Source organism: Bradysia coprophila (genome assembly GCF_014529535.1).
Source record: "Bradysia coprophila strain Holo2 chromosome X unlocalized genomic scaffold, BU_Bcop_v1 contig_12, whole genome shotgun sequence".
In the NCBI taxonomy this organism is placed as follows: Eukaryota; Metazoa; Arthropoda; class Insecta; order Diptera; family Sciaridae; genus Bradysia; species Bradysia coprophila.
This window is the reverse complement of record NW_023503293.1, coordinates 2,396,274-2,421,019: the sequence shown is the minus strand read 5'-3', so window position 1 is coordinate 2,421,019 and position 24,746 is coordinate 2,396,274. Positions and strand designations below refer to the sequence as shown.

The 24,746-nt window shown below is 35.7% G+C and overlaps 2 protein-coding genes across 3 annotated transcripts; one reads left to right on the top strand and one right to left on the bottom strand.

The window, feature by feature from the left end:
- Window positions 1–2,322: 2,322 nt before the first annotated feature.
- On the bottom strand, window positions 2,323–11,150 carry LOC119067587. 2 transcript variants are annotated; one of them, XM_037170684.1, is made up of 2 exons: window positions 10,975–11,150; window positions 2,323–3,899 (listed from the first exon to the last, which is right to left on the bottom strand). In XM_037170684.1, exon 2 carries the CDS (start codon window positions 3,897–3,899, stop codon window positions 2,466–2,468), a length of 1,434 nt encoding a protein of 477 aa, XP_037026579.1. In that variant the 5' UTR covers window positions 10,975–11,150; the 3' UTR covers window positions 2,323–2,465. The 2 variants fall into 2 exon arrangements, with proteins under 2 accessions (XP_037026579.1, XP_037026578.1); XM_037170683.1 differs by lacking the exon at window positions 10,975–11,150 and adding an exon at window positions 4,271–4,415.
- A 1,627-nt stretch (window positions 11,151–12,777) lies between these two features.
- LOC119067590 (thioredoxin domain-containing protein 9) lies at window positions 12,778–15,265 on the top strand. The gene is made up of 4 exons (XM_037170688.1): window positions 12,778–13,138; window positions 13,362–13,576; window positions 14,413–14,760; window positions 14,822–15,265. Exons 2-4 carry the CDS (start codon window positions 13,388–13,390, stop codon window positions 14,936–14,938), a joined length of 654 nt encoding a protein of 217 aa, XP_037026583.1. The 5' UTR covers window positions 12,778–13,138; window positions 13,362–13,387; the 3' UTR covers window positions 14,939–15,265.
- Window positions 15,266–24,746: the final 9,481 nt, after the last annotated feature.

Here is a 24,746-nt window from a genome sequence, read left to right as displayed (position 1 = left end):
ACACACACGTGCGTGGTAATAGTAAAACCGTACAAAGACATATAGACAATTTTGATTGTTTGTGTGGATCAGCTGAAAAACAACTTAAATTCATGCTGAAATTTCACTGCCTCTAACTGTATTGAAATGAATCATCAAGGAAAATTGGTAGCAAATCCAAGTTTGACATTTTATGACAATACGAAAATAGCTGAAAACACAAGATTTTTTTTTTTTAATTTCTCATTAATATGTAAATCAAGAGTTAGTTGTTGAATCAACAGAACGAACACGAATTTTTATTCAAATACACAACGAATATATAAACTCTGGTCTAAACTTTCATCTCCTTAGAATTTTGCCAATTTTTTGCGATTTATGAATTTATCAAAGTCAACCATATTTGAAAGTGTTCCCAAGGTAATCATGGGCGCGCGTTAGCATAGAAAAAATTTCAAAATTTTTTTTTTGTCGTAGACTGCAGAACCATATATACAGCAAATATTGAAGTTCTACAATTCAAAGACAAATGACTCCAAATTACCATTAAAAAAAACTAGGCGCCCGTACGAGTTCAACGAGCTATCACACGTTCTTGCAGCTTAAAATTTGGCCACGCAAAAAATCTTCCAAGAAGCCCCATTTCCATACATTTTGGTCAATTTCAGTACTTTAAACGAAATGAAAAAATACTACGTTACTTTGTTAGTCCGTCCGTCCGTCAGTGTTTCCTATCTTCTAAAGTCTTCTTTAGATTTTGTTGAAATTTTGGGAGTAAATTCTTGTCGTCATTCTAAGACATTTTTTAAATTTTTCAAAATTTTTTAAATTTCTCAAATTTTTTAAATTTTTCAAAATTTTTTAAACTTTTCAATTTTTTTTTTTAATTTTTCAAATTTTTTTTAAATTTTTCAATTTTTTTAAACTTTTTACATTTTTTCAAATTTTTCAAATTTTTTAAATTTTTCAAATTTTTTAAATTTTTCAAATTTTTTAAATTTTTTAAATTTTTCAAATTTTTTAAATTTTTCAAATTTTTCAAATTTTTTCAATCTTCTAATTCTTCCAAAAGAACTGATATCAGTCAAAAACACTCAAAAGAGTAAAAGTGACGCAAGTCCCTGTGCATACTTCCAAAACAACTGATATCGCTGGAGGTGACGCATTCTGCGCTTGTACGCAAAAACTGTAACAGCAAAAATTAGACCAAAGAAATTCTAGAAACAAAATTTTACCAAAAAAATTTTGCGTCACAAGTGGCAGATGTTGAGGAAAGTGCTGTTAAGAAATTTTTTTAAATAGGCAAGAATATGTCCTAATACGTCCGAATCATCTGCCACTTTGTGACGCAAAATTTTTTTGGTAAAATTTTGTTTCTAGAATTTCTTTGGTCAAATTTTTGCTGTTACAGTTTTTGCGTACAAGCGCAGAATGCGTCACCTCCAGCGATATCAGTTGTTTTGGAAGTATGCACAGGGACTTGCGTCACTTTTACTCTTTTGAGTGTTTTTGACTGATCTTAAAATCTTTAATGTCTGTAAAAATCCCAAAACTGGATGCTTTTAGTGTGGGTCAAATTTGAATTTTACTTTGCGTTTAATAATGCACATTTCTTAAAGAACCTAGAAATTATGCTTTAGTGCGCCTCCAGTACTTTTCACAAAAATGTCATTTCTCATACTTACTTCTCAGCTCTAGAATTTAGAAAATTGCAAGAATTGTTTTTTTTTTGCTTCTTTTGCGACTTTTTATGTCTGTGGAAAGTGGTGGTGCTTCTTAGCGATGTATCTCACGTTCCACTTACACGTAAGTGGAAGTACTAGTCACCAGCTTTCCAACGCAAACCCTAACGTCAAATGTGATTTAGAAATGGTCAGGATAATTGAGTTCAAAGTTAACGATTTTTCCGGTCCACATTTTAGAGAATGCAGGACGACTCAGTGAATTTTCTTTTTTTTTTTTTGTTCTAACTATTATGGGTATTGAGCCGACTTTTCAGATTCCGATTCAACGTCGTGGTGGTTGAATCAAAAAATAAGGAGATATTTTGACGGAGATATTTCACTTACACCAAAATCGGAGGACTGCTCATGTATTCAGGATTCACAACCAAAAGCGATTCGTGCCATTAATATTTTTATTGTTTCTCGTATTGATGAATTACACAAATAATAATAATAAAGACGATCAGTGTGTTGTGTGTTTTAAGTGGTTCGATTTTCGATAAATTTAATTTTTTTTAAAAATAATTTTAATAAATTTAAAACTTTTAATGTTTTCTTCTCTATCGTTTCGCTTTGTTGCTATTGTGATGAATTGAATTTATCGAATATTATACCACTGCTTACTAAAATCCATTTATACTCTTTGACGAAAATGTCACGTGTGACAAAATCTAATACAAAATTTTCATGTACCATACAGAAAGAAAAAGAGATTTAAATCATAAAGAAATCATATAAATTTATAAATTTGACGACGGAAATTTACATTACGCTACATCGACTCTTACTCGGTTCGTGAACTTCAATGGGCGCCTCATCTTCCGCTGGAAGTTCTGTATCAATTGCCATTTTCTTTTCAACGACATCATCGACTGCATTCAATTCAATGGGCGCAATTTCGTCGTCGTCTTCTGCAGCAAAATGTTCGGCCTCGATTCCGGATGGAATAACTTCGATTGCGGTCAATTTGTTTGGAGTGCTGGTGGACAATCGCGATCTTGAAAATTTTTCGCCCAATTTTTTAACCGGACTGGACACGAATTCGAGCAGACCAAAATCGAATCTCGATCGTTTCGGACTGATCACTTCATCGTCGTCGACAGTTCGCTTAAATTGTCCTCCGACGCGTGGACTCTCCGAGCTACTGGTTACATTTACGTTCGATATGGAATCGGCTGTCTCGTTGTTTCGCTCCTTGTTGTAATACGATTCATGTTTGCGATATTCGAAGCTTATCTCGCGTAGCGGTCGAGTGCTCCTGCGACCAGTGATATGACGTAGAGAGTAATTGCGTTCAACGGGAGTTGAATTGTTGGTCGATTCGTTGCTCAGTTCGCTGACCGTGCTTAAGTTGACCACCAAACTAGCGTCTTCTAGTTTGTCCGACCGCTTATTCCGTGATGCAGACATTGGTGGTGCTTGGCTGAATTTCAGAAGTTTTGAATCTTTTGCTGGCATCGGAGAATCGGTGATTTTGCTGGATTCGGCTTCTTCCAGATTTTCGTTAAATCCTTTGAGCGATTTTTCGGCGAGCAGCGATTCAGATGGAAGCGCTTTCGGAGTTTTGGTAGGTGTAGCCACCTCTGGCTTTCGTTTGTCTTTTGCGTTCGGTGCTTCCGAATTTTTGTCAGGTGTAGATGGGGCTACTTTTGTCTGACTGGTTGGAGCCACTTTGACACTATCCTCCTTCTCCTTTTCCTCTCGCAAGTGTTTCTGACGGACACTTTCTCGAACTTCCTTATCGCCATTTTTCGCATCTGCCTTCTCCTCTATCTTTGATATTCCACTTGCAGAGTCGATCGACGGCTTCTGCTTATCGTTCGTAGTTTGCACTTTATCATTGGAAGGTTTAGCTTTCTCGACCACTTTTTCACTGACTTTCGGCGATGCAGTTTTATTATCTTTAACTTTATCAGTTAGTTTGCCCTTGTCATTTGCCTCTTCGATGTGAACGCCGTTTCCATCTTTCTTTGCCGTTGCACCGTTGTTTGTAGCGTTGTTTTGCCCATTTTCGGCTTTGTTGTTGTCTTCTGCAGAACCGTTTTTCGCTTGTTTTGTCAGAAGATCGGTGGACAATTTCTCTAAATTAACTGTAGCTTTGCCCGTTCGAATTTGGCTTTTATCGCTCGCATCACCCTTGGGCTGGCCAAGTGAGAGTGGAGTGCGTCGTCCAGGTTTTGCGGTTTGCTGACTCATCTAAAATGAAAAAGCAAATGAAAATAATGAGAAACCGTAATCATAAATCATAAAAGTTCTCTCAAACTGTTTTTCCACCCATTTTCCTACGGGAACAGTAGTCGGACACTTCATGTTTTTCATTCGTAAAAAATGTTTATCAATGAAATAACAATGGGTAGCCGACTACTGGTGCCTGTCCGAAAGCTGGGCCATGCAGAATTAAGTATTTGTATTTGCGAGGTATTTTACTAGTTAACAAAGTTGTTGCATTGTAAACCTAGATACAATCATTGATAAAAATGAATCTCTAGCTTCGCTATACACAAACAAAGAAAAAAAACTCAAATTCTGTCATTAACTATGATACAGCAAATGACCCATAAACTCACATCGTTGCTGAGATTAACAAGCAAGTTACTGGTATCACTTAAAACCAGAAATTGATCCATCACAACAACTTTAAATTCCTGAATTCAAGTCTTCAAATCTTACAAGTAAATCATTGCTGCTTTGATTTAGGTAAACGTATGATGTGTGACAAAAACAGGTTGAAATTATAGTCGAACCAAACCCATGCATCTAAAGAATGCAGCTAATTTAAATATTTATTATTCGGTTCTACGATCGATTCATGAAATATGTTCGTATTGATCAATATGCAATGCAGCGTGTGCAGTGTATCATACAGTGTCGAGGGGGAAATGATTATTGATATGTTGGACAAAGTGATGGAATTTTCTCAGATTTTTAAGGGAAAACATTCGTTTGTTTTCTCAATTGCTTTTATTTCTTTCGATGTTGTAGAATAGTACATAAAAATGTACTCTACATTTGGGACCTGTAACAATTATCAATCTACTTTCAATAAGCGATCGTCCATAAATCACATGGTTTTTTAAGAGGTGGGGGATTACGACAAAAGAGTTTTAAATTATAGGAAAATTGCGACAGTACGTGAGGGTGTAAAAATCTGCGAAAAGTCCGTAAACTATTTTTATACTGCAAGTTGAAAATATTTATAATTTTCAGCAACAATATAGCAAGCAAACGCAGTCGATTTGCATGCAACAATTATCGTAATACATAACTGCCGTATATTTTACATGAGAGACTTAGTGAAAAAAATTGAACAAAAGAATTTTTTTGTTTAAAATTTTGACTAAGTCTATTATGTAAATTACGGCAGATAAGGGTATATAACCAATACATAAATTTCTTCATAAACGCTATATCCGCGACGAACTTTAAATTTTAGACATCTTTGAAATACCAAAATCGAATTGGATTTGAAATACAAATTTTGGATATGCACGGTGAAGACACGAAATCACAATCTTCACCTTGCCGGGCTGATGTTCTACGATCAATACATCAAGTATTTGCGCACGCAATTGATAGAATCCCACTACAATCATGTGAGGTAAGATTCTGTGTTAGTTACGGGTTGATGTGGTTTTGCATGAAAACTATGAATATTTTCACTAACAGTAAGTAGCTAGCTAGTAAATGGGATTCCTTTGTGCACTAGATGTGAGTTTGCCGATATGAGCGAAGCGAGTTAGCTATTGCATGCTTCTGCTCCGGAAACCGTTGATTCATCAATGAAGCATGTAAAATATTCTACGTAACTCAGTCGAAAAATAAAAAGTCAGATTTTGTCTAGTGCATTCACCTTATATCGAAACTATCACTTTTAATCGACAACGCATACGGCAAAAATTTAAAAATGTAACTGACACAAACAGAAACAGTTTTGTTTGTGATTGTATGTGCGGATCATCTGGAAAACAGCTGAAGCAAATTCTCCTGAAACCCTGCTTCTGACTGTATGCAAAAATGTATTCACCGAATAAATCAGGTTATAAGATGAGTACATAGTTCGTGAAAAATCTTTGAAAAATGATCGAGAAAAGCAAAACGATTGAAAAGTGTTGACATAAAATGTATGAGCCAGAGCCATCTGTCAACAAATTTTCACGTATCATGTAAACCGGTTGTAAACGTTCATTTTTTAGACTTTTTGCACGGTCTCACGAACTGTGTACTAGCCTATAGATTTCATCATGGATTTGTTTGTATGTTGACTATGTTGCGAAAATTATAAATTGGATACTCGTCGTGTCGTACATCAGCACAAATGCTAATGTGTCAAACCTTTAAATTCCATGCTCATTTAATCGATCAGTGAAAAGAAAGAAAACCAAAAAAAATCATTCTGTTTGTCTTTAACCAAGTGCACAAACATTTTTTTAGTTTGTATTACATATTTACTGTTCCAATTATACGAACTTCAAAACGAAATGAACTGTATCATTTAAGGGCCAGGTACACTATAAGCATAAAGACTTATCTGCTCTACCGAAGCAAATTATGTATACAATCGCTGTATGTTACTTATGAATTTGGTTTTATTTTTTTTGTATTTCCGGCCCTCGTAATGTGGGTCTCACACATACAGTTCGAAAATTTTCTGCACAATTTTTTTTGACAATTTACTTTTTTTGGTTCATTATTTAGACAAAAGGAGTGTTTGACTTTTCAATGAGTCTAATCGTTGAAGTGTAAAACGCCTAATCGATACAAAACCAGATACATTCTGAACAGGATGGAAGTTATGACGTAGATAAACGGTTTTCGATGATTGAATTGTTGTGGCGAAGTATTTAAACAAATAGCTATTCTTATGAACGGCACTTCGATAAGAATAAGGATTAAATAGATATGGATTTAATAAATGTGAATAACAGCTAGACAAACAGTCATAGGATCTTAATAGGAAAAAAGACTACTAGAATCTTTACAACGAAGTCAATTGTTTATCTGGCCTTCTTCTGAGAAATAAGATAAAAAAATTGGTACCAAAAATTGCAAAACATTTAACAGAATTATCAGCCCTAAACGTTCAGCCACTACTGACATCGGATTGTATATTTCTAAATACTATGCTATAGTCACTAACAGATTGTTTTTCTTCATTTTCAAGCCATTAACACTTTATTACCATTTAAACCATGTCACTGCAAACATGACTACAACATTCACTGTTTACAAACAAAATTGTCAGAACACCCGAGTGTGTTGTTATTGAAAGATAAGCAATCGTATTTATAACTCAGAGGTCCCATTGAAAGCAATTCGGAATGTAACCGTAAAATTGGTTTATTTTGAACTTTGGTTATGAGTCAAATCAATGAGTCTGAAAAAAATTAAGTTTTTGTAGAGCTTGTCAAAACCAAGGAACATTTTACAAATCTGGCGAAATGTTATCAAGCAAAAAAATTTCCGGAAAAGGTTTCGGTTTCTATAAATCAACTGACTGGAGAAAAAAAAGACGTGCAACCGTGCAACGAAATAGTTTGATTTGTTTGATACAAAAAAAAAACATTTCATCGAAACGAGGAAATAGATTCCCTTTCGAAACTAAGTCCCCTCTGGAACACTTGGTTTTATTGCATAACAAAATCAAAACTTGCAAAGGAAGCTAAGTCTCCGAATCAGGTAAGGTTGTTTGTCTATGTTCAATATGGAGCCAGGTTTCCTGAACCTGAAAAGACCTGAACCTGATTGGTTTATTTGAGGACTGACCTGAATCAACCTGAAATCTGATTCGACCTGAACAATAATAACCTGACCTGGTGTGTAAAAAACCTCATTTGACATTAAAATTGCTAATAAAAATTTACCTCAGGTTTACAGGAAAGGGACACTCAAATTTTAGCCTAATTTTGCTTCAGCTGATTTTCAATTGACTCACTCAATGAGTCACTCATACAATGAGACTTGATTGTCCTTTACTGTAGTCAAGGTAAGATGAGGTCGCGTCAGGTAATTTTATTGGACACGAAAATGACTTTAAAGTTTTCATGTCGACTATTTCAGGTTCAGTTCAGGTCAAATTCGACCTGTTCCGAGCCATATTAGACGGCAACATATTCTTCTTTGTCCTTGACTTACAATACAATGAGGTAAACGTAAACCCGCTAATGTGAAATAAGAAACCCCAGGTGGGTATGGTGCATTTAAAAAATGTAAACGAAAAGCTTTGAGTCATTCGTGGATAATTTTGGTCCAGTTTGATATTTTATCGCAAAAAAATTGGGGTCATAACAGAAAAGATGAAAGTTATCGAATCGAATAATAGGAAAATTTGATCGATAAAATTTAAATAGGACAAGTGGTGGAATCTCTGTACAGCAAAAAATTAAATAAATTTTTATTAGTATCAAACCAAGCCCCGCATTCGTTCTGGTTGATCAAATATGTTATACATGCCGAGTTGATGATCGTCCTATGCTCAACACACTCATCACATAATTCATAACTGAGTGTGTGTGTGCATTGAAATTCATGATAATGCTTTATGAACGGTCGTTTTAATTTAATTTGAATTGTCTCGTTCCCCGTATTAATACTGCTCGCACAAGAAACGAAAAACAAAACTATGATGTAACCTTCAACGAGATCTGTTGCCAGAATTTTGATTAGAACATGGTTAAAAGGCTCTGGAATTAATAGTGTGAAGCGGGGGTCTACAATATATTAATGCTACCGAAACGAGAATAAAAACATAAAAATAAATTATGGAAAAGTGTATCTCATATCAATTGGCATTTTTCTCTTTGTACCACACCACCACACTCTGTGCGATGTGTTTATTGAAAGAAAAATTTAATTTCATTTCATTAAGTGGCTGGTGTGTGTATTGTAGATTTTATCAAGTGAGTGTACTGAAGAATTCACTCGTCGTCTTATGAAAATGAAAACTTACACATTCAATCAATATACTTGCTCAGAACAGGCAAATGTATTTTTCCATTACATTCGGTTGTAGATGTGAAGACAGTACCACAAGAAAAAACAACAACGAAAAAAAAAAACACTTACATCTGGGTATGTGCTTGAGAACTTGTAAGTATTTCATTCTTAAAATAAATATATCAACTCAATAGAAACAATGTGAGATAAAATGAACAACAACGAAAGAAAAATAAATCGTAAAATTTGGCTCATGTTTTCAGAAATACCTGAATTATTTTGATGGACATTACACAACTGGTCTTTGACTGTATATATATTTAAATGTTCGCGATAAATATAGTAAAAGGATCGCATGAACTGATATCACAGAAAAAGAAAAACGATTTCCGATCCATAAAACGACCGAAAGTGTGTTGGAAATGGTTTCTTAATAGTTTTATGGTATCTACCTTTGAAGCCAGTTTGAAATCAGTTAAACATAAATTAGTCGAAAATAAAATTAAAATTCGTTATCTGGTCTTGGTGTCAACTTCTAACAAGGGTTGATGTTTTACATGATAGGGGTTGTACACAAATAACGTCACGCTATTTTCTCGAATTTTGGGTCAAAAACTGACCCAACAATCATACAACAAGCATCACGCGCCAAAGAAGGTTAGGGTAAAAACCTTTGTCGAAATTAGCAAATTAGGGCCGAAAACACACGATTGTCGATTTCAGCAGGCTCTTTTTCGGAAATTCCCAAATTTTCCATTGAAACCGAATCTCCCTTTTTTTTGTTACCTACGAAAGGTATTACTGAAGTGTCGAGTCAAATCATTTTCCTTTTTTTTCAAATTATTTAGAAATTACATTTGGATACTATCGTATGCACGTTTTCAAGAATGGATAATGTAATTTCCATGTTCCGTTGCAATGAGTTTATCAAATAACGACAATAGCATCAACAAAACATTTTATTGTCACTGGCATCGAATGGACGCGGTATTTTATACACTTGTATTGAAGGTGAAATTATCGGTAGAAGATGGTGTAGAATAACAACAGGTTTGTTTGAGACAACTGATTTTACTAGGAACTGGTTTAGATCCGTATTAATTCGATTAAGTCGGAGGAACTGTTTGTTGAGATTTAAAGATGAAAAATGGATTTGGACTAGTTTGGAAGGACGCTTCACGTCATTTTACGTGATTTTTATTTAAAGTCATCTGACGGCCGCACAAGAAAATCGTAGAAACTATCTGATCAAAAAACACTTTGGCGAAATGACACAAGGTCAGTGACCACAAATGCACTTTTACCTAAAAACGGCACAACAACCAAGGATTTATACCCGTTTTGATTTTTTTTTTACCGTATCCAGGATAACTCGTTTAGTGCGCAAGATATGGGTTCGCATGAGAACGTAAAAGGAAACCAAATCATTTTTCCTCTAATTCTCTGTATCCACTGACTGATTCTCTCGCATCCCGGATTTATTATTATGGAACCGGCAAATGCACTGTACTCGGAAAAATGCCGAAAATGTTTAGTTTAAATGGACAAAATGAGCGATAGACAAAAGTTTTCGGCACATTGCATATAAACAAACCAGTAAATGCAGCAATTTATTCCGTTGTTGCAACGAAAAAAATGTCGGCGAATATGAATGTTTTATGCTTTTATGCACTTCACGTAGTGTCTGCGCCACAGTTACAGTAAACGCCATTAGAAAACTAGGAATTGAATTCCGGGTGATCATTTTTCTGGATAAACAATTTTCGCTCAGAATGTTTTGTTGTTTACAAAGGATAATAGAGTGAGTGGGTATTGGTACACAAAAAAAAGCTTTCAAATTGGTTAGTTTGAAAAAGAGTATAAAATATGAAGCACTAAACGTACAGTTGCATACATTGTGTTCTACTTATGTCGTTTGGACCACTTATTGAATTTATTTGTTAGCAAAAGTGCATCGATGGTTAAAATATTTGGTTTCGCTGATTAAAGAATAATACGGAAACGGACAGAAAAATGTACTAGGTCAACAAATACACAGTTAATGCATTTAAAATCCCACTTTCAAATAAAAATAGGTTTCCCTTAAGTCACAATGCGAAAATAATAAGACAATATTTAGCAAACAACAAGTCATGCCGACAATACCGCAAACGTAATTTTACAATATTTTCATTGAGACGAACAAAACGAATTTTTTATTAATAAACAACGCCAGACAATTTAAAATGTCTACCTGAAGACGTTTTTGAATGGAAGCCCTTTTTAGCGGCTTTTGTCCGACAAACAAAACACTTTTACGCCTTTAGTACGAAAAATTATCACAATTTTTGTTACTTACATTTAAGAATATTGGTCGGCTCGAGTCCAATTATGATTTTTATTAACGACACTTCGCTTTATGCTCGTTTTTTCAATTATTTTTTTTTAATTCAAATTTTTAGTCGCGATACACAAACAACGTCTAACATATACAACTGCAAATATCCAACTGGAACGTCTAAAGGGAAAAATGGAAGCGTACATTGTATATTGTATGTTATAAAATGAGCAACAGTGCGCGTTCATTTTACTGACAGCAGATGACAAAAATTTGTTGATTTACCGATTATACTGGTTGTCATCTCTCTGTTTTGAAATGATTTTCATTGTTTGTAATTATCAAAAAAGGTTTTAAATTGATCAAAAAATAGTAGATTATGTCAGTAAAACCTTTTGTTCTTTATTCTGTCTTCAAATCAATTAGTACTAAACCGTGGTAATGAACGTTCGTCAAAAGCATTCGAAGTAGACATAACTTTAAGCTCATTACACATCGCCCATACGATAAATGATTCGAAAGTCAACATCAACATTTTAACCTTTGCCTTCTGTATTTCGTTTTTTATTGACATCGACAGATCAAAGCAATTAAAATTTAGAAAACCAGCAAACACAGATTGGTAAACGAGATTTCTAAGGTACTGAAAGCCTCTATTTCTTCAGCCTCTGAACCAATTCATTTGTATAAGAAATCGAACAAACAGATTTTCTTTAAATATTGGAACATCTGAAAAGTTCCATTAACTGATTAAGTAAGTTTTACTTTCGATGTTGTTTTCTTGCATTGGATACACAGTTTGACAGAAATTGTGCTACAGCAACTGCGCCTTACAAATATGTGCAAAAAAAACAAATCGAAAAAAAAATCAGAAGTGGGATCGAATTTGAGTGTCAGGTCAGATCTTGCCATTAGTGGTATAATATCAAGATATTGTGCTAATCCGCAAAACAACTGGGAAAAAATTGTTAACGTGGGCATGTTTGCAACGCACATTATTTGACGTTAGCGCTACTTTGTCCAACTGTCAGTTGAAAATATTTAAATTTTTGGCGCTCTTATGGTGTGAACGGCTAGAAGTCGGAATAAATGGACAAGATCGTATTTGAATATAAACCCGTAGAATACGTTTGGTACAATCTATGCATAAATGTAGTGCATTTGCGAATTATAAGAAAACTGAAATTTTATCCTTTTAGTTTCGCTTCAAATAGGTTGAATTGAATTCAGTGAATTCTCTGTTGAAGGCCTAAATTGAGGCGTTTCGAATCCTTTTCAAAAAATGTAAGACGACAGTAATCACCAGAAATGAAAAATAGATTTATTTGTGACCAGCTTGACCATATCTGAGAAAACTCAACAGTTTTTGAAACTTACCACATTTATGGTGGTTATTGTCGTCTTACATTTTTCGAAAAGGATTGTTGTAAAAAGATATCAGCGAAAATACATGACAATTGTAGCCTCTAATTTCAGTTAGGTATTCATATAACAAAAACAAGTGGTCACTGCCACATCATGTCGCAGTAGGGATATCAGCGTCGTTTTTCTCCTCAAACCTAAGAAAACGTCGCAAGACTCTTTGCAAAGCATTCAAAAAATTCACCTCCTGTGATGATATCATATGTAAAAGTGAAATCATCAGAAGTAGTGTGTTCCCACGTATCTAATAAAATGGCGATCTGCGTTTACAAAGTTTACAGCCTTTATTATGACCTGATACAAGATGCCGTGCGTTTTGAATTTTATCGACTTTATTGAGCAAAAATATATTTATCTTATAGATGGTGCGCATGCTATCATGAAATAAAGTCCACACGGTCCACACACCCGCAGATCTGACAACACGGCGTCGTCAGCTCTGACATAAGCCTATGTCGCATTAGGTGTGGAATGGTAGTGTGTTTTACCTATTTTAATAAAAGAACTTTATTGGAATTGGCGTATTTATTGCATGTTCTTAAAGGAATTGATTAAGAAAAAACATAAATATTATTTTGCTCAATAATTCACCTTCATGGCTGAATGAGCAACGTTTTATGTTGTTTTGTGAGAATTACAGTTACTAGTAAACCGAAACCGATCATTTGTCAAAATAAAACACGCTGAACAGAAGGGGTCAATTTACTCGTTTGTAACCAACAACATTATTAGTTCTAAAATCCATTGAAAGTTGAAAGTCAAAGTAAGTATCAAGCTACTAACATAATTTTCATGCACTGTCAGCAGAATACATACTGTTGAATATGAAATCGTCTAAAATCCCTAAGAAAATCCATTAAATCAAGTCATGTGTGTGTTTTGTCCATCCACCCACAGTGAATAAGAATTTTTTACTCATTAAAATGAATCACTCAATGTTCAAGTAAATTCGAATGGTTGTCTGAAAATTGAAACTTTTATTGTAGACAGCGAAACGAAACCACTACATAAAATGGAGCAAATACTGCAACAAACTTTGGTCTCGGCAGCGTCCCAATTGGAGCAACAGTTGGATAGTCAAATTAATCAACTCGATAATTTGGATTCGGACGATATTCAAAATTTACGAAACCAGCGCCTCAATGAACTGAAAGAATTGAATAAAAAGAAACAGGAATGGCTCAATAGTGGACATGGCCAGGTATAATATGAACCTTAACGAACTTATGTTTTAGTTCAAACTTGATTTCATCTGTAAAACAATCGACCGGTTAAGAACGTAACGTCCACAGTATTATTTTAGTGTTAATGAAGAGATTTTACGGCTATTTACAAGCTTTGAGAGCAATGAGAGAAATTCGCATAAAATTCATTCATAAACATTACTCTCAAGGCCAGTTAAATTTAACTGATCTTCGCGAACGGTCTCTCTGAACATTTTTTATGCGCTATGTGGTAACAGTTGTATACCAGTGTTACTAAACAAATAACCATGTTTGCTCTCCATCTAAACAGTTGAAACTATAAATTATAGTAGACTTCACATAAGGGGATTCAAGATTTGAAATTTGTAATGTTCCGGCCATTTTCCTATTTCTAGTCATTTTCCCGATTTACCGTCATTCTCCGATTTTTAGTCATTTCCAGATTTTTGGTCATTTCTCGATTTCTAGTCAAATTCTCGATTTCTAGCCAAGTTCCCGATTTTTAGTCAATTTCCAGATTTCCGGTCATTTTCCCCATTTCTAGTCATTTGCTGATTTCTAGTCATTTTCGCGATTCTTTTCTCTTTTTCCACAATTCTCCGGCAGATTCATGCATCTGACTTTTTACCAATCATAGACAAATTAATTGTTAGCCAGGGAAATGAGCCATTACTTCATCGGCATGAAAGTTAAGACTTATTTCCCGGCGGCTTAGATTAGACGGATATTTTTGAGACGATAAATCCATCTTTCGCTGCACCGATACTACATTTCCATTTCGTTTCTTTATTCATTTCTGCAATGACCTACTATTTCCTTGATTTATTTTTAGTATTCCGAGCTATGCGACGAAAAGGAGTTCTTTGAAATGTCAAAAAAATCGCCAAACATCGTCGTCCACTTCTATCGCGATTCGACGGAACGATGCAAAATCGTCGATAAGCATTTACAAATCCTCTCCAAAAAACACATTGAAGCGAAATTCTGCAAAGTGAATGCGGAAAAGAGTCCATTCCTCACGCAACGGCTGCGGATCAAGGTGATTCCAACGATTGCATTGATTAAAGACAATAAAACAAAGGATTACATCGTCGGATTCGATGATTTGGGTGGCCGCGATGATTTCTCCACCGAAATGATGGAATGGCGAATAGCTCAGTCGGGAGCAATTGAGTATAGTGTAAGCAAATGCACAATTTTTTGTTTGAAGACTATTTTGGTTATAATTTTCTTTCGATCAGGGCGATCTTCTCACACCACCGGATGTAGCAAAGAAACAAAAGAATTTGCTACAACAACAGAAAAAGACAATCCGTGGCCGGCAATACGATTCAGACGATTCGGATTTCGATGACTGACATTGTAGATGTTGCCTGCATCGGTTTATGTACGACGTAAATTTTAAGTATTTTATTCTCGTCTAAATTAACATAATTTTTCCACCCTTACACACTCATCACAAAAGAAACAATTTTGTTGAATCCAGTCATAGTATTCACTTTTTTAATCGATTCGGTTTAAGGAAACCTTAAAATGCTTTTGTGCCTCTTCTCATCTTGGACATAGAAACCAAGATCATTTGAAATTTAACCGGTGATCCACAAGATTTGCTTTATTCATTAATGTTTTTAGGTTAATTTGATTTTTTTTTTATATATACAAGCTATAAAGAGCACTGCAACTCACCAGAAATTTGTTTTATTGATGGCCTGTCTATGGAAAACACCTAAGAGAAGATCCGTAATTCTCACAGCTGAGGAAAAACAGAAAGTGAGACGCGAGGTCCCAAAATCGTGCTGCCATATTATTGCTACAGGCTGTTAAAAGGAGAGCGGTTTCTGACTAAAGTATTTCAACTAATCTTGGAGTCATGTCGAAATGAAAGAATTTGCATCAAGATTTAAACTGAGCTCAACTCCCAATTTATTTTTTCCATTGATAGATTTCTGACAGCTGACCAGCCTATAGAGTGCTAAAAAAGAGTAAAAAGACCACTTATTCAACTGGTCTCGATGGGTGCTATGTCAGTTAAATAGGAATAAACCAGTCATTTTAACTGAGCTCGATGGGGGCAAACTCTTTTTTACATTCTCTTTCAACACTCTATAGAGTGTTTAAGTGAGAGAGATGGCGAAACAACAACCTATTGTTCCATCTAGGGGTCTGCTGTCAGATTTATTTGTATTATCAATGACAGACCCCGAGTTGATTTTCCATCTCGCTCTACTTAAACACCGTATAGAGCTATTGTAGTTTCAGGGTAAACTAGTACGTCGTCCCATGCCTTACTACTGACGAGGCATTTTGTTTGCAATATCCGGCGTTTATGAACCTCACGGAGAATTAGCTGATTGAAACTTTGTCCAGCTTAACATATGTGTGAGGAAATGACTTTCAACATACCAATGATGAATAGCTTAATTCTTTGAATTCTTCATCTAAAAGTGACATCCTGTAATTGAATTTCTGTTTCACTTTATCAGCATATCTGTTTGCACATGTCGTTCTGCGGTCTATTACAGATTTTCAAGTGTTTGTATTCAATGGTATACATTGTAGTGGTAAAAAAAACGGTTGGTACTGTATGTTGTAAGTAAATAACACCAACGCTGCACTACATTAAAATTGATTGATACTATGTAATGAAATAACAAAGCGGTCGAAATATATCGTATGTAGAGGTTTTCAGCATTGATTCCATTTCATTGCATCCAAAAGTAGTCCGAAATCATTACATATTTTCGTTGATATCAAAATAGGTAGATTGTGATATTCCCTTATAGTTATAAGTTGACGCAGAACGTGGAAATTTACGTAATGCAAAGCCTATTAAAGAAATGAAAGGCCTATTTTGATCGTATAAGCCTCCGATATCTTATGTTCATGCTAGGAGCATAGGCTTTGGCAAAAGTCGTCAAGAATGGAAAATAGCACAGCACTGCTTCTAACATGAACAGTAAAATAATCGGAGGCTGATGAAATAACAGTAGGCACTGTGTTTCTTTTGTAAAGATAGGTGACTTGTTTTTCGTTGTATGACTTAGCCCCGGCAAGGTGGAGATTCTGGGTTCGAGTCCCAGTCGTGACACCAATATTTTCTTTCAGATTTAATTTCATTGATTCAATGGAATGATGGATTCCAACTTGGAAACAAACTTACAATTTTTAATTAGTACAGTCTTCACCGAAGATAATGTGTTTCAGTGTAATACCCTTTCGTAAATTTACTATTTTTGTAATCCTGAAAATACGGCGAATTGCATGAGCCACTTCCACATGAGAAATAAACAAACAAAAAAATCAGTAATTTTTCCGCAATAAATTTGTAAATAAAGATTGGGGCTGCGCCATATTTTTAGACACATACGTCATTGTATCTCATTGAATTCGTTCACATTAATTTTTTTCGCGAATTTCGGCGCTCTTTTTAAACATGTTCTTGCCTTAATTTGATTTCATCGAAGTTTTGCAAAAGTTGAGTTGAGAGAAATATTGAGAAAATTAAAATGATGTTTTCAGTGCAAGAATTAATACAAGGATTATCCCGAAAAGTTCGTGTCAATAAGAATTCTATAGTCAAATCATTTGAATATCTCTTACTCGTTTCCCTTATGTCCTGTCGCAATTGTTGATGTCATTTTCTATGCATGAAATGATTTTAATCAAAAACCCTTCCATATAAAAATCCCTACCGGAATCATTCACTGAAATATTTTAATTTTCGGCTCAATGGAAAAGTAAGAACGAATTCATACTCACGTTTTCTGATTGTTTTTTCTCAACTTTCGAGACTTCAGTCATTTACAACAGATATAAAGATACTGAAGATTAGCTGAAATAGGGCCTTGGAGAATAAGAAACACGATCACCGTAAACATTTTGCGAAACAGAAATTACCGGAACTACCAATAAAATTCAATCTTCCAACAATTTCACACGAGATTTAATCTAGAAAAGTTTTTCAAACCAAAATCACAAATAAATTCATAAATTTAAAATCTTGCTGAAGAGAACAAATCGGCTTTAATCCTCGTCGTCGATGTCGCTGTCTTCCTCGATTGGGGAGTGGTTTGAACAGCTACTTCCAGCACATACCTTGCAAGCCAATGTACATTGTAAAGCTGCTTTGAAACAAGTACAACGGTTTGAATTGCAATCTCCTTTACATCCACAGCGAATGTTTGATAAAATATGGGGGGGAGCTGATGGTAAATTTGTTGTTACTGGGCGGAAGAATTGAGATCTTTCAACCCAGCCATAGTTCAGTGGATTGAATTTGTTTCCCATCCAGTGGTGAATCGTGTAGAACACACGTAAACAATGAAAATTCGCAGCAGCTTCTGTCGGAGGTAGGCCTTTACATGATACCGTGGAAGGGCCGTTTCGATTTTTTTCGCTGAACTTTCGGAAACGCAGTTTGTTTAGCGTTTCATTTGCATTGCCATTGTACAACGAAACGATTACTTCCTTTCCAGCCTTGATAATTGCATCATGTGATGATTCAAGACAGCAGAATACGTCTGCTATATTGGCGAATCGGTCGTTGTCCAATTTAGTTAAAAGTGCTCCTTTGCTTATGTTGAAGATCTGCGACGTTGTTCTGCAACCTCCCATGGCGTGAGCGAAAAGGAGGTGTTTCGACTTCCTGTCACCAAGTTTTTCTTTCATTTCCGAAACAGCAAAAACCTGGAGTGGCTTTTTTGGTGTCTCTTCATACATATAAGCCATGACATAGCTATCCTCCAGGGCATAGAAGCATAGAAGCATCAATAAATCTGCTTCTTTCCCAACGACGACAGTATTACGTGCTTTAGACGACTCGGCTGCCACTTTGGCCAATGTAACAACTAAATTGTCGAAGCTGGTGCTTGCAGTGAAACCATTATCGTCAAGCTTTTTGGACAATAAGGATATGAATCGTTGTTTGTTTCTCTTGTTTCGTAAAAACAGGTCTTTTTTCATCGTCAATTCCGTGTCGAAACTGAAAACGACTTCGATTCCAAGATGTCCTTTAGTCTCACGCAGTATACTATCATCGAATGTTGATGGGCTGTTTCCCCAATCAAAAATGACAGACGCCTTCCGGAAGTTTTCTTTCACGTAAGTTACATATCTGGAAAAATTGAAATTCGTGAAAGTAATATAATCTGGATGGGAAGACTTTATTGTATGGAAGTTATAATTCGTTTGGCTAATCTTTCACGGGTACGAACGAAAACTAATTACTGCTCTAAGACTTGCGAAAAATCACTCACCTTTCACAAAGCACATCAAATGTATCTCCATTCCGCCATGAAATTTTGCTAATCAACCAATCACCTTCTAGTACGTAGAACGCATTGGGTAGTTCTTCCACAAAGTTTTTCCGAACAGCACCTCCAGTCTTTGCCACCACCAACTTTATGAAAGTGGAAGAATTCGCTTCTCTCATTAATCCACTTTGATCGAAGAGCGCAGGAGGTTTTTGACAGAGCTCGTAAGAAAAGGCTGATTCTCTTTCGTCGTCATTACGGTCGGATTGAAAAATCAACAGCAGCAATCGTTGGAAAAGGGTTTCTGGGTCGATGATTACCATTTCCCCATCAATCATCAGTTCGTTTTTTGAAGACATTCGAACGACCTGTTTGCACCTTTCGAAGCCATATTCATACACATTTTTGTTCTCTAGCGATCGTAATATGTCAAATCCAATTTTTTCAGCCTGGTCGATATTTGCTTTCGAAGTAGAAACAATACCATCTGCGATATTTCGGAATTCTCTCGGAGTGGAGCCATCGAAAGGATTTCTTTCTTTGAGAAAGTTGTAAATAATCTCAATGTCCTTGTTGTCTCGAACCAACCGCGATTTTCCACACTCAACATGTTGTTCGCTCGTTTCAATTTTTAAATTAGTAAAGTCCTGGACAGCGTTATTTAGTTCTGCCCGAGCAGGTAACGAGTACAGCCATAATGTACGCTTGCCATCATCCATTCCTCGGCCACGAGTGAGACCACCTGATACTTTTAGACTTCGCATCAGCAACTGTTAAAGAATATCTTATTTCCGCACACTAAACTAGGAATGTGATCTGTTTAACTACCTGTTCAATAATCAGATCATCTGGAAGGCCAGCCCAGAATCTATCCGTTCTTCTAGTAACAAAATGACCGTCGTTGAAGAAGTTGAATACAGTCAAATTGATAGTCTCCAAGTCTTTCATGTCCTGCAAGAAAACATGTGTGGCCTTCGTGTAAGCATTATGTCCAGACGCAGCAAAGAAAGAAATCATTCGTTTCAGAGATTCGTTGAGAAGTTTGAAATTTCCTGTAATCAAGGAAACAGAATTTGTTTTCAAATTTGGTGGAATTCATTTGTCTGACGAGTTTCATAATGCACATGAAAGGTGACTATCAAAAAATATACGCACCTGTTCGTTCAGCCCGGATATTACTTCGTAGTATATCTATCATGTCCATATATTGCAACCACACTCGACTATTGGAATCGCTATGAAGGGCCTGCCTTTTTTTAGCCAAACTCTGCTTAACCTTCTGTAGCATTACGTTTTCAGTAAGTTTATCAACGCTCTCGCGACCATCTAATGTTCTTTTGAGCAAATCACCTAAATCAAAATAAAAAATTAGTCGGACGAAGCTTGCACACAAAGTGCTTTTTAGAAGCTAACCAATTTGCGATGATAACTCGGTATTTAAAATATCTTCCAAAAGAATCGAATTTAAGGCTGAGTCGACCAATAAGTGTCCTCTTAGAGCGCGAGCATACGCTTTTCCAGTCAACATGTGCGTTACACTATTTTGAGCATAGACTTGACCCAACAGCTCCTCTAATCCAGTTCCTGTCATAATATGACCAATTGTGCCGAGAAAACTCATTTTAGTATGAAAGCCACCCAAACACAACACAATTCCTTTAATTGGGCTAGACACCGGTTCATTCTCAATTATAGTTCGGGCTTTCCAGTAAAGAGGATTGTCGAAAGTTGCCGTAAGTGCAGCATTGAATTTGGCTGCGTCTTTGCAAATGAAATGAAGCGTTGAGTTTATACAAGTGTAATCGGTTGGATCCATGTCAATTATTGGCAGATAATTGATGGTTGACTTTCCTGGATGTTTGCCTTGCTGTACCAGCTGCATCATACCTGACCAGCCGGGTCTGAATGATTCACCTTGTGTCCACGATATTTTCCATAAAACATCTAGATCACAGTACGGGTCTTCAATCACCGTTTCAGACAATTTTCGATAAAACAGACTTGTCGCTGGAGTGATGCTTTGAATGTACGGTATTATGTCAACCGAGCCAATAGCTTTAACATCTCGTAAATTCGCATTGACCCGTGGAATTTGAGGATTGTTTGTCTTGATTGTTGGGTGAATCGATATTATACCCATTCCATGAAACGTATTTCGTCCGTCCAGCGTGCGTAAATTATGGTCAACATTATCTGCCACATATTTGATGACCGGTAGATTGTAGTTGGAATTCATTCTTTCAGTGTGTAAGGCAACCGAAGCACATAATTGAAATTTTCTAGCTTCTGCGTAGGTTGAACAGAAGCCAAATGCATTCAGAGTATTGACCACAAATCTAAAATATAAAAGAAACGATTCAGTCCTGCATATAAACAAATAACTAAGTAAATCTCTTACTTCGAACCAGTAAAATAGTGCATCTGGACAGCAAGCGCCAACTGCAGTGGGGACAATACATTTTCACGGTGAGCCGATTGAATGATGGCTTGCCCGATAGACAGAACTTTCAGCGTAGCGTTATGACCAGTTATTATGTTGCTCAAGAGCTGGTGCAACTTCTCAGGCAAAAACTTTTGAGCCTCTTCTTGAGAAATATCCTCAGGTGACGGGTAGAAGTTTTTATTTGGAGCTACGTTCTTAATCTCATGCAGAATTGTGTCTGAGACTTTCCGAATTGCTCGATCAATCTCCGTTACCCCAATTGTAGCTTCGTAGCTTCGATTTAAAATTTCGTGGCAAGTTGACTGAAGAGTGACGAGTGTCTTTTTGTTTTGATGAGTTGAAATTATTATTTCGCCTCCAAAATATTGCTGCAGGTTGTGTTTCATTTGATTGAAGGAATATCCGTTTCCGTCAGAAAATTTGTCCATTTCGTCCATCAAGTCTTTGATCGAATACTGTTTCTTCGTAGCTCGAATCATAGTTACAACATCCAGAAAACCATTTTTGTAACTAAATACCACTGGTGCTGTGGAGGTCTTACTTTTTGGTAGCGCTTTGTTTGTTCTAAAACCAATCCGACAATTGTTATGGTATGTACCTGCTGCTCCAACAACAACAGAAGCGCATCTGTTAACAATCATTTGAGTCCATTCGTCATTTAATCTTTTAACCGAGGCTGTCTGAACCGATTGTATGAAGTCGTTTGATATGGTCATTGGAGTCACATTTTTCTCCAATTTCCCTCCTTGTAGTTTCGTTTTTTTACCACAGAAGAAACAGCACGTTTCAATGTTGAACTCGTTGTTATTTTCATCCTGATTTGACTCCAAACTATGTAATCGAGACTGAATGTGGTTCTCACTAACCAATTCTCGACGACAATTTTCGTGGACCTATAACACAAAACGGTTCGAACATAATTTTTCTAGGTGAAGTAGAATTAAACAATAACGTTACCTTGTCGCCTACATCCACAACAATATTTTTCCCACATATTACACTGACTTCATTTATTTTTCTAACGCCTTTTTCCGTTAAAACGGTCCCTACACCGGTTTCAATTTCAAAACCACAAATTACACATTTCCCCATCATAAACAATTTAGATTTTTGATTCGTATGCCCGCACATGACGATTATTCTAGCTTTTATGCAATTTTTCTGTCGAAACAAAGTAACAAACAAATGCCTAGATAGATTTCATAACAAATCGAAGTTCTAATACTTCAGTGCGATATCATTTTTGCAATCGCATATAAGACTACACAAGCTAGATTCGTTTTATTTACATTCGTATATTATACTCGAATAAACTACCACTACCATATGCTTAACCGATTTCATTAATTTTTCAAATAATCTGGCTCTTAACCACAAATTACACATTTTCCCATCAATTCAATTTTACCTCAACTTACCTTACCATACTGATCTGACTTTTGCTCTGTTATTAAGATGTCCATAAAATATGCAGACTAATATTTTGTTTTTAGGCTCGTTACAAAGTACAAAGTACTGAACAAGTTGCAAAAGCTGTTGAATTTTTTTTTTCCTTTACAAATTTTACAACCTTTTTTGAAGCTACTTCAGGTGGCTATCGGCCTTTTGAAGTAGTTGCCAAAATGTTGCAAAAAAAATTTTCATTTTACGAATTTTGCAACTACTTTTGCAGACACTTCATGCGGGTGATATTAAGATTAATATGCCGTCGTGATTGTGAGGTCAAGTTCGGAGATGGGCATACTTGAGTCGACCCTTTCTGAGTGTCCGTCTAAGTGTTTTCAGGTTTTTAAAGTATATCAGTTAGAATTCAGTTCACGGTAACAAGTGAGATCAAAGTTTTTTTATTCCTTGTAGACTCCCGCCCTTCTAAAGTGTCTGCACTTTTTCTATATTTTCACATTGACTGTCGGTACTTGGCAGTTCGATTTTATTGATTGCCGGTACTTGATGATTCATTTACATTCGTCGGCGGTAACTGGCCCATTGATTCAACATAAAAAATCACTTTTTCTATGAAAATAAGTGACAATACAAAAAAATATTATCATCAGTGAATCTCAATATACCGACTCCTCTCGTTTTTTTTTTATTGTAATGATTTCCTCTGTAACAAAACTTATCAACATTATTTCAATACATTTTCAAATCTCGCGGCCGTTTTGTTGTGTAACGCATTTCATGTGAACGAATCCACATACTTTTCTGACAGCTCTCTCTATATCAACATAGTGTTTAATCTAATCGATGGCTGAACGATCATATTTATTTTTGAAAAAATTCTTACAAACATTTTGTGAAATGCTTCTTATGTGGAGAAGGCTTTTCTCAATCTAGAAATTCATAGGAATAGATTGAATATGCATTTATGACGAGGTCATCTATTTACATACTCTCCATACAAAATATTTAGTCGTGCCTAATCTAAATTGCCTAAGCCGCGAGCTAAACCGACATATGTTTCACTTGCCATATTGTTTAGTCTGTGTTGAATATCGGAATATAATGGAAAACGTAGCATTGTCGGTTTTGGCAATTCCCAATTTGACAGTGTGTTTTCGATGTTATTCTACATGCTCTTTTATCGCAGCTGAAAACGGTCTCCGTGTGTTGCGCACTAGATGTGAGATTGCCGATACGAGCGAAGCGAGTTAGGCAACACATCGTGTGCGGAAAACCCCCATGTACGACCGTGTTAGGAACAAGGTTTTATCTACTGTAATGTCATAACAACAATTAAAAACTAATTTAAAAAATCGAACTGAAACATCAACACGCCATGACACCGTCAAATATTCATATTCCACACAAACAAATCTCAGATCTAATACAGTGTCAAGAATCTGCCAATTTTCAGTGAATAAATGTAAAATTATCGAAGTTCGCCGTGAATAAGTCAGAAATTTTCGAAGTTAGCCGTGCGCAAATGAAACATTATATTTTTGTTCCAAGTAACTGTAAACACGAACTTTGACAACCCGAACAACGACAATTTCATCCACAATTTCATACAAATCGAGCAACGTCGCCTACGCGAGACAGAGACATTATTGAGGTTATGGTTCTGTGGATGAAATTTGAAGATTCATATGGCCTTGGAACAAACCTATCGAAATATTCAGTTCATAAATTGACGTTCTGAGAATGACGTGTTTAAATCTAGCTCATTTTGATTCTAAAAGTGTCACCAAATTGTGAACATTATGACATTACAGTAGATAATTTTTTTGCTAAGTAATAGTTTGCTAAGTAATAATATGGTACTTCTACGTCTAGATCACATGAGATCACATTCAGTTTCATTGATGATCTGTCGAAAATTCGCTAAAATATTACAAACATTTCTTCAGATCTCGTTTCCTTTAAATCAACTCTTTCTTTTTTTTTCAAATAAAAACCGCCATCAATTAAACTTGTAGTATAATGTGGAGAGTGTAAAAAAACGGTGAAGAGTGAATACGGGGAATACAC